The following is a 14,197-nucleotide window of genomic DNA, read 5'->3' as shown; positions in this document are numbered from 1 at the left end:
GGACAATAGGTCACCCACATTCCTTCACCCACTGGACTTTTTTGTTTATTTTTTGGCTCCCGCTAAACATACTGATCTGTGATGGAAAAAGAAAATACTCCAATTAGGGAATACTTGGACGGCCTCAAGTGTTTATACCTCTCAAACCGAGAAGCACTGTCGAACCCGTGTATCATGTAGGTCTATTCCTAGGTGTCCTCGTGTTTGTGTGTACGACACAGAGTCATCCTTCACGGCCTGACACACGCTATAAACATGTCCTCCATCACACAGACTGAGTTTCACCCTCACGGCCTTGGTGAGCGTGACCCCCCACCCCCCAACGACCCCCAAGAGCACCTCGTGATAAACATTTCCAGAGGAAGTTCGATATGTGCCCAAGGCTCTCAAGGGCTACATTGAGCTCTGGTTGCGTTGCAGTGGGACCGTTTACAACGCGACACGTCTTTTGGTAGCTGTGTTTTTTCGCTGCTGAGGCGTGGGAGTGTAGGCAGCAGAGGATTTTTAGGTCTCCCCCTTCCTCCTCATCTGCCCCCATCATTCACTCTCTCCTTCCTTTACTGACCCCCCCTCCATCCTCCCTCCCCTTCTCTCTCTCCACATTTTTTAAGGAGCCTTTGCTCTATATCCACTGTGTGTGTGTGTGAGAGACAGAGAGAGTGTAGCCCTAGTCATGTCTGGTGTGAATCCCTTTATTGTTGTCAGCTCTGGCACCTGTTTCGGGGTGATTCATCTGGTGGTGGTGGTGGTGGTGGGGAAAAAAAAACAAAAACGTAATTTGAATGAAAGGCCCGTCTCTCGTCATCCTAACCCTTGTGAGATCTAACATCAACACCCGAGTCTCTCCGGTGAGGCGTTGCTATGATCCACAGCCCAACAGGTGCTCCGGACAGATGACGAGGGCGGTCTCTGTCCGTTCTCACGATGCCAGGCCGCGGCCCAGTGTGGGGCTCACGCTCGCTCCTCTGTCTCTCAGGCGCTGTTTCCTTTTTTCTTTTTCTTTTTTCGTTTGCTTCCAGCATGACACGGCCTTTGTCATCATGCCGCATGCATGTCAGTGATGTTTGATGTTTTGGATTTGATATTATTGAATCAAACCTCATTTTGGCATGTGCTCACACCTGCTCTCTCTCCCTCTCTCTCTCTCCCTCTCTCTCTCCCTCTTCCTCTCTCTCTCTCTCTCTCTCTCTCTCTCTCTCTCTCTCTCTCTCTCTCTCTCTCTCTCCCTCTCTCTCTTCCTCTCTATGTCTCTCCGCCTCTCTCTTCCTCTCTCTATGTCTCTCTCCCCTCTCCCTCTCTCTCTTCCTCTCTCTCCCCCCCCCCCCCCTTTCCAGTCCAAGGTCTCTCAGAAGCAACAGAGGATGATAAAGAACCGTGAGTCTGCGTCTCTGTCGCGGGTGAAGAAGAAGGAGTACCTGCTCACCCTGGAGGCCCGCCTGCAGCTGGCGCTGACGGAGAACCAGGCGCTCAAGAGCGAGAACGGCACCCTGAAGAGGCAGCTGGAGGGTCTGCTGACCGAGGTGAGGCAGCTGGAGGCAGTTGGAGGGTCTCCTCACCGAGGTGAGGCAGCTGGAGGCAGTTGGAGGGTCTGCTCACCGAGGTGAGGCCTCCGGCCAAACGCTCAGACGCACGCACCAACGCGTGAACATAAAACATACATAAGAAAGAATATCTCATCTTTAACATGCATGCGCACTCAATCACACACTGCGATTCGGTGATGAGTCGAATCTGATCTGACACTGCCGGTAAACTCTTTCACTTCCATTATCCTGGCGGGATGTTAGAAGTTCCTATGGTGCGCGAGATAACGCCAAGTGTTTCCTCTTCCTGTAGAACACCGTGCTGAAGGCGCCCGCGTCCAAGAAGAGAGCGGTGTGTCTGATGGCTGTGATGGTGCTGCTCGTGCTCAACGTCGGACCAACGAGGTGTGTGTGTGTAGTGCGGTCCGGCTTCTGCTAGATCCGATTTCAGAGGCCTAAAAGCCTCTTGTCCCCCCGTTCTCCAGGGTGCGGGCCACATTTCAGCGAGTTGCCAATCTGCTATTTCAACGTCTGTGTTACCAGCTCACACCCCCTTTCTCTCTCGTCCTCTCCTCCCCTCGTCCTCTCTCCCTCCTCCCGTCCTCTCTCCCTTCTCCTCCCGTCCTCTCTCCCTCCTCCTCTCCTCCCTCCCCTCGTCCTCTCTCCCTCCTCCCGTCCTCTCTCCCTCCTCCTCCCGTCCTCTCTCCCTCCTCCTCCCGTCCTCTCTCCCTCCTCCTCCCGTCCTCTCTCCCTCCTCCTCTCCTCCTTCCCCTCGTCCTCTCCTCCCCCTGTCCTCTCCTCCCCTCGTCCTCTCTCCCTCCTCCTCCCGTCCTCTCTCCCTCCTCCTCTCCTCCCTCCCCTCGTTATCTCCTCCCCTCGTCCTCTCTCCCTCCTCCCCTCGTCCTCTCTCCCTCCTCCCGTCCTCTCTCCCTCCTCCTCCCGTCCTCTCTCCCTCCTCCTCTCCTCCCTCCCCTCGTCCTCTCCTCCCCCCGTCCTCTCCTCCCCTCGTCCTCTCTCCCTCCTCTCGTCCTCTCTCCCTCCTCTCCTCCCTCCCCTCGTCCTCTCCTCCACCACAGTCTGTTTGGGCCCGGCCTTGGCTCCAAGCTCCAGGCCGGCTCCGTCCACAGCGGCAGACACCTGCTCGGCTTCTCCCCAGACACGGGGGCCGAGCCGGGCCCCGAGGATGCAGTCACCGACAGGTAGTGAGCTCACACACCAAGCACGGCCCCCCATCATGTGTCCGTGTACACGCTATGTCACTGTGGACCAGGATACACCTGGCCCCGGCTCTGTGGGGCCCAAAACCAGGTCATTACTGACACATATACACATATCCAGGTGCTGACTGACCATGTCCTGAAACCTGCCTAGCGACAGACGTGTAACCTTGAGGAGGGGGGGGAGGGGGGGGCGGGGGGGAACCTAAGGGGGGGGGAACCTAAGGCTAAGGCTAACCTAAGGCTGTACGTTATTGTTCTCCGTTTATTTGGGTTGTGAGTTCTATTTTTTGAGGAGGAAACTCAAAACCGGAGTCTCAGGTCTCATTTGCAAATTGCTTCAATAACACGCGTGTCTTGCGCTCGCTAGCGCGGCGCTCTACGTCGTTTTGAACCGCTTTCTTAACGTCTCGTGTGGGGGGGGGGGGTCCCCGCCAGACGCTGTCTGTGTTCTGTCAGGGTCTGCGTGTGCAGGGCAGGGGAACATCTTAATACCAACCAATTCTGGTTCTGCGGTGTCTGGTTTCCCCTCTGCCATTAGGCTAGGCTCTGGACAGGAAGGAACACATTAGCCCAAAGAGAGAGGGGGGGGGGTGACAGAACTGTGTGTGGTGGGGTGGGTGGGGGTAAGGGGGTACGGGGGTGGGGTAGCTTGTTATGTAACCCAATCCAGACATTCTTTTTGGACAGGGAATAGCAGGGGTTAATATGCCCCAGTCAGTAAGAGTTATCTCAAAGTCTCAGTGGTCTGTACCATAATTGCTGACTAACCACATCAGTGGCCATATTTACCATGTTCACTCAGACTGGGGGGGTGGGGGGTCACTGGGCTGTACATCATCACACCAGGAACACTATACATCCCAGTTCCACAGAGACATGACTGTAAACCAGGCAACGACTACCGGCTAGTGATATAACTTGTGGCCTCTTCCTGAAACAACAAAGGCCGCCTTGACCACCGTCTCGTTTATGATATTTCTACGCGCAGTTTAGTCTGGCCCCAGATTTATTTCCTTTGCTCAGGCCCGGCCCGCTATCTGTGTTGTAGTTCTGAGTTCAGCTGGCTCTTATTCCTGTTTCCGGCGTAGCTCCCTAACTCGCTGTCAGCAGAACTTTATCCCGGGAGTTGTTCAAAATGCCGTCCTGGAGTTACCACTAGTTATTCTAGTCTTAGTGTCGACAGCCTGTGGACACATCGTAATAGGAGCTCAGCACTTCCTGGTGTAGGCGACTCAGCAGTCTTGCTTGGGAGGCGACACCTAGCCGACTGTCGAACGGAGATGTTTTATTGCTCAGTTTGGCAAGTGCGGAAGTCAACACTGGTTTAATTGCCTCCATATTGAAGCTGCTGGTTTCATTTTGGCTCGACCCAGTGCTGCACGGAGGCCTGTCTCAGTAGGGCCTTTGGAGACCGGTGTTCCGGAGAATTCAGTCCCCCCTTCCTTGCCCGTGTGCTCGAAATCATGACGTTTTCTCTTGTTGCTTGTTTGAGATGAATGTGATTTATATAATCGCGTGTGTCAACCTTTCAAAACGTTTTGTAGAAAATATTTGTCAAATATTTTACATCAGTCTTTTACACTGAGAACACAGGGGGAACAGATTTCCCTGGAGGCCTGAGGAAATTGGCTCCCCCCTTCTGTTTATTACAGTCTGGACATTTATACAGCAATACAGTGATGCTGGTGATGTATGTTACTGTGATCATTATGTATAGCAAGTTCCATCTATACGTCAGTATTTTACACTGAGAACACAGGGGGAACAGCTTTCCCTAGGGGAAATCTGATTATTATTTTTGTATTATTGTTTTGGGTAGAAAAACGTTTCTAATGGTTTTCATTTTTGTTGTCTTTTTTTTCTTCGAATTCCTCATACAGTTGTAGACCAAGTTAACACAGAACTTTTGTTGTCGCTGTCTCTGATTTCTGTCTTTTGGTTTCTCTCTCTCTTTCTGTTTATTTCTATTCTCTTTCTCTCTTCTAGCTCTCAGGATAAGGCTCTGATGGTGATGAAGGAGCCTGGCTTTCTCCAACCCCCTTCCCCCTGCCTACCTCCTGTAAACAGGACCAAGTGCATTGAGTCAGTACTGACTTCTAGTCCATCTACTCATTTCTCTGCTGTTCCATTGGTCGGTTTCTAATCGTCTCTGATTTGATTGACAGGTTGACCCATGAGCTGCGAGGCTGGGTCCATCGTCACGAGGTGCAGCAGACTAAATACAGACGGATGAACAAGCCAGCCAGGACCATCCTGGTATATAGTCCTCCCCCACCCAACTCACACGCACACGCACACGCACACACACACGCACTGGCCCATACCAGAACATTGGGAACCCAGTCAAAAGTCGATCTCACATAACATGTTAATTGAAAAGCTCATTCAGACACTAATCCTCCCAACTCTCATTCAGTCTCTCAATCCCTTTTTTTCCCTGCCTCTCGCCAAACTCATGGCTTTTTTTTTTCTACTGAGTGGAATCCAGCAAGACTGAATAAAGTAAACAGGGGTTTACCAAGGATTAATACCCCCTTTTTCTAATCCATCAATATGAAATTCCAATCTGATGGCATATGTCAGGGTTTGACGACTGAAAGTTAGTCTCGGACAGTGGCTATGCCTACTGGGTGCTGTCCATGAGAACGAAAAATTTAGCAGGATTGCTTGGATTCCAACATGCTGCAGGATTACTGTGTAGTACAGTAGGTCGTTCTCCTCAGATGCACTGATTCTTGTAATAGTGTGAGGTCATGGGCTGGATTATTTATGGTTAGATTATGTATACAAGTGTGCATTATATGCTAAAAGAAAAAAAACATTTGTTGAATGTGATTTGTTTTCATTAAAAAAAGAGGATTTTAGCATGGTTACATTTTTAGCTCAGCAGTTTTGAACTATTTCTTAAAAGTAGTTCAAACTCTTAGGGAGTCAGGTGGCTGAGCGGTTAGGGAAGCGGGCTAGTAATCACAAGGTTGCCAGTTCGATTCCCGGCCGTGCAAAATGACGTTGTGTCCTTGGGCAAGGCACTTCACCCTACTTGCCTCGGGGGGTATGTCCCTGTACTTACTGTAAGTCGCTCTGGATAAGAGCATCTGCTAAATGACTAAATGTAAAAGAGGAACTGCGCCTCATGATAAGGTCAGGCAGGATGAAGTGAGATTCTGCATAAATTAAACACTGCGGGAGGATTTGCTCAGCATGAGGGTCTGTCTGAGCTAGACTTTAATTCTGCCCAACACTCAACCCATAGCTAACACCCATTCAACACTCAGACGTTAGCCTTGGCAGAGCCGTAGAGACAGGTGTTGATGGCTAGCCGTTTCCTAGACGCTAGCTTTAATTAGCGCTGTCCATAATGCCAGCACCAGCAGAGTTAACCGTGGTTAACAAACACAGGAATACCCTTTGTCAACGACTGCTATTTGTGCTGTTTGCCAAGGAAACGCTTGGGGTTTTTGGAGTTAGTTGGGCCATGAAGCACACAGCTGTCGTAGTGCACGAAACACCACACAATGTAGCGAAGAAAGGGGGGGGAAATTAAGGCGAATCCCTAAACATATATATTATGATTTTTTGCCTGCTTACTATCCCCTCTGTCGCAGAAACGAGACGAGAAGGAACCCAGTGGTGCCCAGATTGTGACGGTGGAATATACAGACACCTCAGAGGAAAAGTTAGTTATTTTACTGTAATTTACTGTTACATGTAATAATATCAGAACATATTACTGTATAATACTGATGTGCTGTTGATGTAATGAAGACTTTCATTTATTAAGGACATTCAAGTTTATAAATTCACTAACAGTTTTTACTGTCTTTTTACAGTTGAAACTTTGGAACTACTTCAAACATTTATGTCCTTGCATAGTTTTCTTGGTTGCCTTCTTAGTAGGTTTAAAAAATCTACTATTAACTAAAGCAACATTACTGTTCCTCAAAGTTGGATATCTGACCATATACAGTATGTATAATTGGAAAACAAGCATAGGAAATCCCATGTGGACAATGTATATTCTTAACATGTCGTTTTGTTTTCGGTGGTCTTCTGGGCCTGTGTGATGTTTCTATTTATAAAACTTTTATGTTTTAGCCCCACATTTCTCTCATAGCTTTGACTTTCCCACTCCATAAATCCTGTTGAGAGCCAGCCAGTCACTCACGGCAACAGTAGCTAAGGAAGCCAATTTCCCTGTACAAGCTGTTAGACCTGTGGGATTCTGAGAATGTTGCCCTGGGCTGGGACTCAGAATTACGGCTTTATCTACTGACAAGTATTAATTAAATGATCTTAAACAGTGATAACAGGGTTTTTTTGGGGGGGAGGGAGGGCTAGTTTGTTGCTTTGTGAGTATCATAAGAGACCCTGTTTGTAAAGTGGGTGTGGTTGTCTCTTCAGGAGCCACGGTAGCGAGCTACAGGTGTACTACGCCCCCCACCGCACCTACAGCGACCTCTATGACGAGATCAATCGCCGCGGCGACACTTTCTACGTGGTGTCTTTCCGCAGGGTGAGTCATGCGATCGTCGTGTAATGTGTTTGCACTTGTAGGAGGTTCCCAGACAGCATACATGGTTTAGCCCTAGGAAATGACATCATGTTTTTATTCAGATTAATTATGTAACAAATCAGTTGGGATTTATCTGGACGGCTTCATGCACGATTCATATTTCTTTTCGCTCTAAGTACATGATTTCCTTGTCTCTCAGCCAGTCCTAATGTCATGATAACGCCCGATTGGATGCAGATGGGTTTACTTATGGATGATTAATAACACATAGAGACCCAAATCTGGCAATGGTTGGTTTTCCTTGGGAAGCCAGACGATTCCTTTTGAAGGTAGCGTACACAGAATGTCATTATGACTATAGAAGGTTCCAGAATCCAACTTCATCACAATAGACTTGGCCTCCTCGCACTTCAGTTCAGGTGACGGGACATTAACATCACTAGGCGCCTTCCTCGGGCGATTTGGTTTGAGAGGGGAAAAGAAGGGGGGGGGGGCGTCAGGGGTGAAATGTTTGCGGCCTGAACACACCCTAGGGTGTAGTTCCCACTCTCAATCTGGCCCCACGCCAGTTATAATCACCAAGACGATTGAAGAAGTGTTCTTCAATATTCAAGTCACGACCAAATGTCAGTATTAATCCGGTTTTGCTTTATTCTAAAACACCCTTTTACTTTTATACCTGGTTTTAATTATCCGTGTCTATGTGACTAACGACGGACATCGGAAGGAATTCATGTAATTGCTTTTGTTTTTCTAAGTCCGCTCCATCTGACAAGTAGTATCAAGGGAAGGCTCTCTATTTTCAACAACTACAGCCTTGACTAACAGAGAGGAACTCTGTTAGTCAAGTCAGTTACAGTTAAACATTTCACCACTTTCCATTTTACCCATGAAGTTATCTACATAAAACCCCTTGTTCAGTTCCATTCTTCTGGGCTGATTTGCCCCAAAATTAAGTCCACATTAACAACAATGTTTGTTAAAAAAACCCACATGGTTTCGTATTCTGTTAAAAAATCACAATGAATGTCAAACATTTGTTGGTGTTCTTTTCACTGAAGACATGTTCCCCGTAAACACATGTCCTGGCTAGAGAAGGCCTGGCAAGAAGGCAGCTCTTGGCTAATCTCTTGAGCACCTACAGACCCAGCAGTGTGCTCTTAGAAAGCTCACATTCAGTCTTCTATTGTCAACGTGTAAGTTCATGACCCCCCTTGTCGCCAAAGACCTGCTCGGTGTTGACTTGGCGATGACAGGAATTACGCCAGCTATGTCTCCTCCTGAGTTCACGTGGTCTGTAGGTCAAGTGGAGATGCATGAGCTCTGGACTTTGCTCCTGTCCGTCAGGAAGGCGGCTCACTGAAGTTAACATTTAGTCATTTAGCAGACGCTCTTATCCAGAGCGACTTACAGTAAGTACAGGGACATTCCCCCTGAGGCAAGTAGGGTGAAGTGCCTTGCCCAAGGACACAACATCATTTTGGCACAGCCGGGAATCGAACTGGCAACTTTCTGATTACTGGCCCGATTCCCTCACCGCTCAGCCACCTGACTCCTTAGTCCGCAGTTAGGTTTCATGAGTACACATGAGGAGATGATACATTTACATTTATTCATTTAGCAGATGCTTTTATAGCGAGTCAGGTGGCTGAGCGGTTAGGGAATCGGGCTAGTAATCTGAAGGTTGCCAGTTCGATTCCTGGCCGTGTCAATTGACGTTGTGTCCTTGGGCAAGGCACTTAACCCTACTTGCCTCAGGGGGAATGTCCCTGTACTTACTGTAAGTCGCTCTGGCTAAGAGCGTCTGCTAAATGACTAAAAGTGCATAGGTCACTGATCGAGATAGCCCCAAAAACATTGCGGGTAGCCAAAACATGAAGCATACATTGTGGAAACCAAATAAGTGCCAATGGGAAAGAACCATTAAGAGCATGTAGTTAAACAAGTTACAATTAAACAACATGAACCTGCAAGACTGTACCTGTACCTGGACACAGGAGTTAAAGGAATGATTTAGAAGATGGGGTGGCATACTGAGACTGGCATACCTAGCAGTCGTCACCCTTGTCAACGTTGACCTTGTTGATTGTCTTGTTATTTGACAGCCTCTTGGGCTTTTTCCGAAGAGTCAAATAAACCCCCTTTTCAGGGTTTATTTGCATGTGTTTTGTTTCCTGGGTTTCAGGGGGGGGGTGTCCTGCGGGGGGGGGGGGGGGGGGGGGTGCTTTTGTTTTTCCATCCCATTTCGTGTGATGTTTGAACAAGCCTGCCAAAGCTCTGGACTTCATTTGAGATTTGTTTAAACTCTGAAGCAATGAGCACCAAACTTCATTTTTGTTTTTGGTCGAATGACCAATGATAATCGCATTGTTGGGTTCATCCTGAAGATCTTATGAACTGCTTCGGTGGTCATCTTGTGTGCCGTGACATGGCCCTGCACGTCCCCGCGCCGCTTTTGTCTTTGGCGGACTCTCTTGAGGTGATGGAAAGTAATCAACACGCTTCCGGTGTCCTCGGCACCTGCGACTTGGCGTGCGAGACGAGGTGAGGTGGTGGAAAGAGCCTCGGGCCAGCGTCCAGGAAGGTTCCAGTAACCCGAACCCTCGTCGTAGCAGCTGCCATGTCATCTTGGCAGTCGTGCGGGTCTCTGACGAGAGGAGGTTTTTCCTTCCTGCTCCCTCTGCCCATGGTCCTCTCTCCTCTCTTCTTCTCAGACATGTCATCATACTATTGTCTTTCTGTCTTGTCGCGTGTCCTATTTTCTGCACGCCGGCTACCTCATAGCCCATCGTTCCTCCTCGTGCACGATTCTCCTACTCGTCGTGTTGCTTCTCTGTGGCGCCTAGTGTTCCAAAAGAGGCTGGTCTACAGCAGCTCTGTGGCCTCCAAACTATTGTTCCAGCACCTCCCCTCCCCCCCCAATCTCCTTCCCTGGCCTCTAATCAGGCCGCTAAATTCCATCCCATCACCCGGACCAGGAGAGTCGAAGGCCTGGGATGGGGATAGCAGGACTCTGGTTGGCCCCTATGCCAGACCTCTCGCCCTTTTCTGGAAGGGGAAACGTGGGATGTAGATCAGATCAGAGGAGGACATCCTCCACCCCTGCTCTCTCTTTCTCTTTCTTTGAGTTCTCTCCATGTGTTTGCTTTAACGGCGATTACCATGTTTCCCAGTGGCCTACTTAACGGCTGATAGATGGAAAACCCGTTGTGCTTCTTTAACTCCCTGAGACCCATCTTGTCGTCTCTCCTCGGCGGGCACGTCAAAGCCCAGGCCCAAAGTTTAACCGACAGCAAGTTGTGTCATGTGTGGAAAAGAGGAGATCAGGGAAGCGTCATAGTGGTTTTTATGACCTATCCTATCTGTACTTTAGGCCAGGAGAAGAGCGAGTGTGACAGTTTGTTATGCTAGTGGCGACTGGCTCACACATGTTTGCTATCGCACCAACATTCCTCTAACATCTTCTGAACGCATGTCATTTACCTCCATTAGTACCTCTCGCTTTCTTGCTCTTTCCCCTTGTTTTTTTCTTTTCTTTTTTGGGGCGCTTTCATTTGACTCCCATTTGACTTGGACGCGTTTAACCTGTACCCCCTGTGTCACATACGCTTACTAACTTAATTGTGTTTCCAGGGTCCGTTACGCCCCAAGATCCCCACACCAGTTAGACTTACAGATGTCAACTGTTTGACAACTGTCTCAATTTCAAAGCTTAACCACTTAAAACCTTTGAACTGAGGGGCGGGGCACGTACCCATGTGGCTGCGTCGTGACTTTTGAATACCATCTTTATGGGTCCCTGTGAATGGGGGGGGGGGGGGGGGGGGCGGAGGCTTTCATGTTTGCTATCGTTGTCTTTGACTGTGAACTTTCTGGCCTCTTAGTACCCCGTCTGTGTGTGTTTGAGAGCTGGCGCCTCGTTGTTACATAGTGTAGGGGGTCAGATGGCTGAGCGGTTAGGGAGTCGGGTTATTAATCAGAAGGTTGCCGGTTCGGTTGCCGGTTCGATTCCTGGCCGTGCAAAATTACATTGTGTCCTTGGGCAAGGCACTTCACCCTACTTGCCTCGAGGAGAATGTCCCTGTACTTACTGTAAGTCGCTTTGGATAAGAGCATCTGCTAAATGACTAAATGTAAAATGTAAATTGTAGTGTGACGGCGTCGAAGAGGGTGAGCTTCAGACGCATGTTTGTGCTGTGGTCACCAGCTGCCGGTCGACTCCTCCCCGAAGGCTTGCGCCAGAACGTTCTCGAACATGACTCTGTGTGACCTCTGACCTTTGCGTTCCCAGGATCACCTGCTCCTTCCTGCCACCAGCCACAACAAAGGACGCCGCCCCAAGATGTCTATGGTGCTGCCAGCCATGAACATAAACGGTAAGAGAAATGATTCCTCCACCCCATTCCCCTGTGTGTCATGCGGTCATCCAGCCACAGTTGGCTTCCAGAAGATAGTTTCCGGAGACTGGCTCTTCCCCAGATTCCGGAATCATTTCCCAGAACCAATGAAGGGTTCAGTGTTTACACAACTGTAATTCACAGAGCCCACTCCATGTTAAACTGGTTACACAAAGAAAACTGACTGGTGACATGGCAGAGATGTTCAGCTGTAGCTCCACTCACAGGGGGAAAGGAGATTTTACTTTGTTCTCGGACCAAAAAGAGGATTCCCATAACCCAGTTTGATAAGGCTATGGAGAAACAACTCTCATATTTAGTGTTTTAAGGTGTAGCTTGATGCACATCTCTTTATGGTGAGTTGCTGCAGTATCTTCCTTCCACAGAGCCCATGCCAGTTTGACGTAATCAGCTCCTGTTATCACGGCTCACCCTCTGGTTATATGCTGGGTTGTTTTTCTGCAGCGTCGAAGGGAAGTGTCAACAGTTCACAGCCATGACGGACGTTCACAATCTCTGTGTTTCTCCCTAGTCCTTTTTCATCTCTCCCTCTCTCTCATTCCCTCTCTAAATATCTCTCTCGATCTCGATCCCTCTCCCGAGAGACACATTCACACTACACAAAAGAGTCCTGGAATGAAAGCTTGACAATGCTCAGTGTAAAGTTTGCAGATGGAGGTCGTCTTTCAGGGACTTGGCGCCAGTTCTGTAAGATCTCAATCAAGAAGTTGATGGACTAAATAAACAGGAAGGAGGAATAGTAACCCAGTCTCAGCATCCCGTCTTGAGTACCTCAGTACCAGCTACATGAACATACTCTTTTCCCCTGTGTCCTTATATGGGCACAGATGAACCATTATCATGAGCGCCTTGTTAGTGTAGTACCACCAAAGTGTTCAGATGTGGAGAGCGTTCATCGAACTAATTAGCTTGAATCCTCAGTTGATGTTTTTAGCAGTAAAATATCAAGTGTCTTTGAATGAGGAAGTCAGGTGGCTGAGCGGTTAGAGAATCGGGCTAGTAATCAGAAGGTCGCCGGTTCGATTCCCGGCTGTGCATAATGACGTTGTGTCCTTGGGCAAGGCACTTCACCCTACTTGCCTCGGGGAAATGTCCCTGTACTTACTGTAAGTCGCTCTGGATAAGAGCGTCTGCTAAATGACTAAATGTAAATGTAATGTCAGACTTGCTTAAGTCCACCTCTAAAAGACCTAGGTGACCTGTTGCTCCAACGCTACAGCCAAAATATTTCCTAAGATCGAGAGAATGCTTTTGTTTGGCTACAGCTTCGATTACATCATTTCTGTTTGTCCCTGTGGCCTCATTCTCTACACCACCACCAATGAAGTTTTGATGGAAAAGAAGATAAATTAGTTGACCATGAAGATTGGCATGCATTTTAAATGTCTTGATCACCAATGCCTGGTCAAGCATCAAGTCTCCGACCCATGAAAAAAAATAGCTTTGTGTTTAGAGAAACGCCGGGAGGACAGAGTGAGGAATTCTTGAGTAACTAATCTGTTGTTCTTGGCCTATCAACTATCCCTTATCACTGACCCGCCCTCTCTTCTTCACCTCTCTATCCCAGTGTCTCTCGCTCTCTCGTTCTGGCTCTGGCCATAGCATCAGATTTGATTAGCGCTAAGCTAGCCCAGAGTGAAGTGAGTCAATGCAACGTGATCCCCTTGCTCAGCAGGGAAGACTCAGGCATTGGGAAATACTCGGGGGGGCAGTTTTGAGAGGATGAAGATGAATGAAGGTAAACATTGTTCTTGGTTGGTCCTGTCAGACAAGAATGCTAAAGCCAGGTTGCTCAGTTGACCCATTGAAATTTGGACTAAATGGAGAAACCCTATAGCTGCTTTACATTTAATTGCCTTGAGTCCCAAACAAAAGTATTATTCAGTGGAAGATGCAGTGTCTTTGCGAAGTTGGTTACCACGACAAAATTACATATTTAATCTGTAGTGGAAGCATGCACACGTCCAACTACCTTGGGTAAATCCAAACATTGTGCTTGCGTGTGTGTGCTCCCCACACACACGCCAGATGTGCCCGCTCTCTCGTCTCATAAATCAGGCTTTGGAAGCTTGTAGTTTACCTAACGCTTTGGTCCTGTTAGGAAACCAACAATAGTAAGTCTTTGCACCTTAAAACGTTTTCGGCTTGTCTTGTCACATTTGATTAATTTGATTGTACACTTCCAAAAGTCTGAGTGTGATAATCTTGTTTTTAGATTTTAAATCTAGATTAGTTTGTTTCTAGTATACATGGCTTATCTAGTGACTTAATTTAAGTAAATGACACGTCATTTTTGGATATCTTTTCAAGTGAAAGGTTCATACTGCCCTGGCAGCCACATGTACTTGTTTCAAGCATAAGCAAGCTCCAAACTAATATGTTTGCACTTAAATTTGACAGAGCCTTTTTGCAGCGTAGCTAATCTATTTTTAGGTGGTCTGCGATCTACCGTCTTCTACCCTGGCTGTTCCTGGTGGTCTGACCCTGACCTTATGAGCGCAGCGTGTTGTACTTTTACATACA

General features: G+C 48.1%; 1 protein-coding gene across 1 annotated transcript in view; it reads left to right on the top strand.

The window, feature by feature from the left end:
- atf6 (activating transcription factor 6) overlaps positions 1–14,197 on the top strand; it is a 30,852-nt gene that overhangs the window by 10,278 nt on the left and 6,377 nt on the right. Inside the window, exons 8-15 of the mRNA XM_067230417.1 lie at positions 1,335–1,520; positions 1,837–1,928; positions 2,600–2,722; positions 4,730–4,825; positions 4,909–4,999; positions 6,349–6,419; positions 7,145–7,256; positions 11,548–11,632. Coding sequence (XP_067086518.1) covers positions 1,335–1,520; positions 1,837–1,928; positions 2,600–2,722; positions 4,730–4,825; positions 4,909–4,999; positions 6,349–6,419; positions 7,145–7,256; positions 11,548–11,632 — 856 coding nt within the window. The remainder of the gene's footprint in view (positions 1–1,334; positions 1,521–1,836; positions 1,929–2,599; positions 2,723–4,729; positions 4,826–4,908; positions 5,000–6,348; positions 6,420–7,144; positions 7,257–11,547; positions 11,633–14,197) is intronic.

Source organism: Osmerus mordax, chromosome 27 (assembly GCF_038355195.1).
Source record: "Osmerus mordax isolate fOsmMor3 chromosome 27, fOsmMor3.pri, whole genome shotgun sequence".
Lineage (NCBI taxonomy): Eukaryota > Metazoa > Chordata > Actinopteri > Osmeriformes > Osmeridae > Osmerus > Osmerus mordax.
The sequence above is the reverse complement of the archived record's forward strand: the minus strand, read 5'-3'. Positions and strand labels throughout refer to the sequence as shown.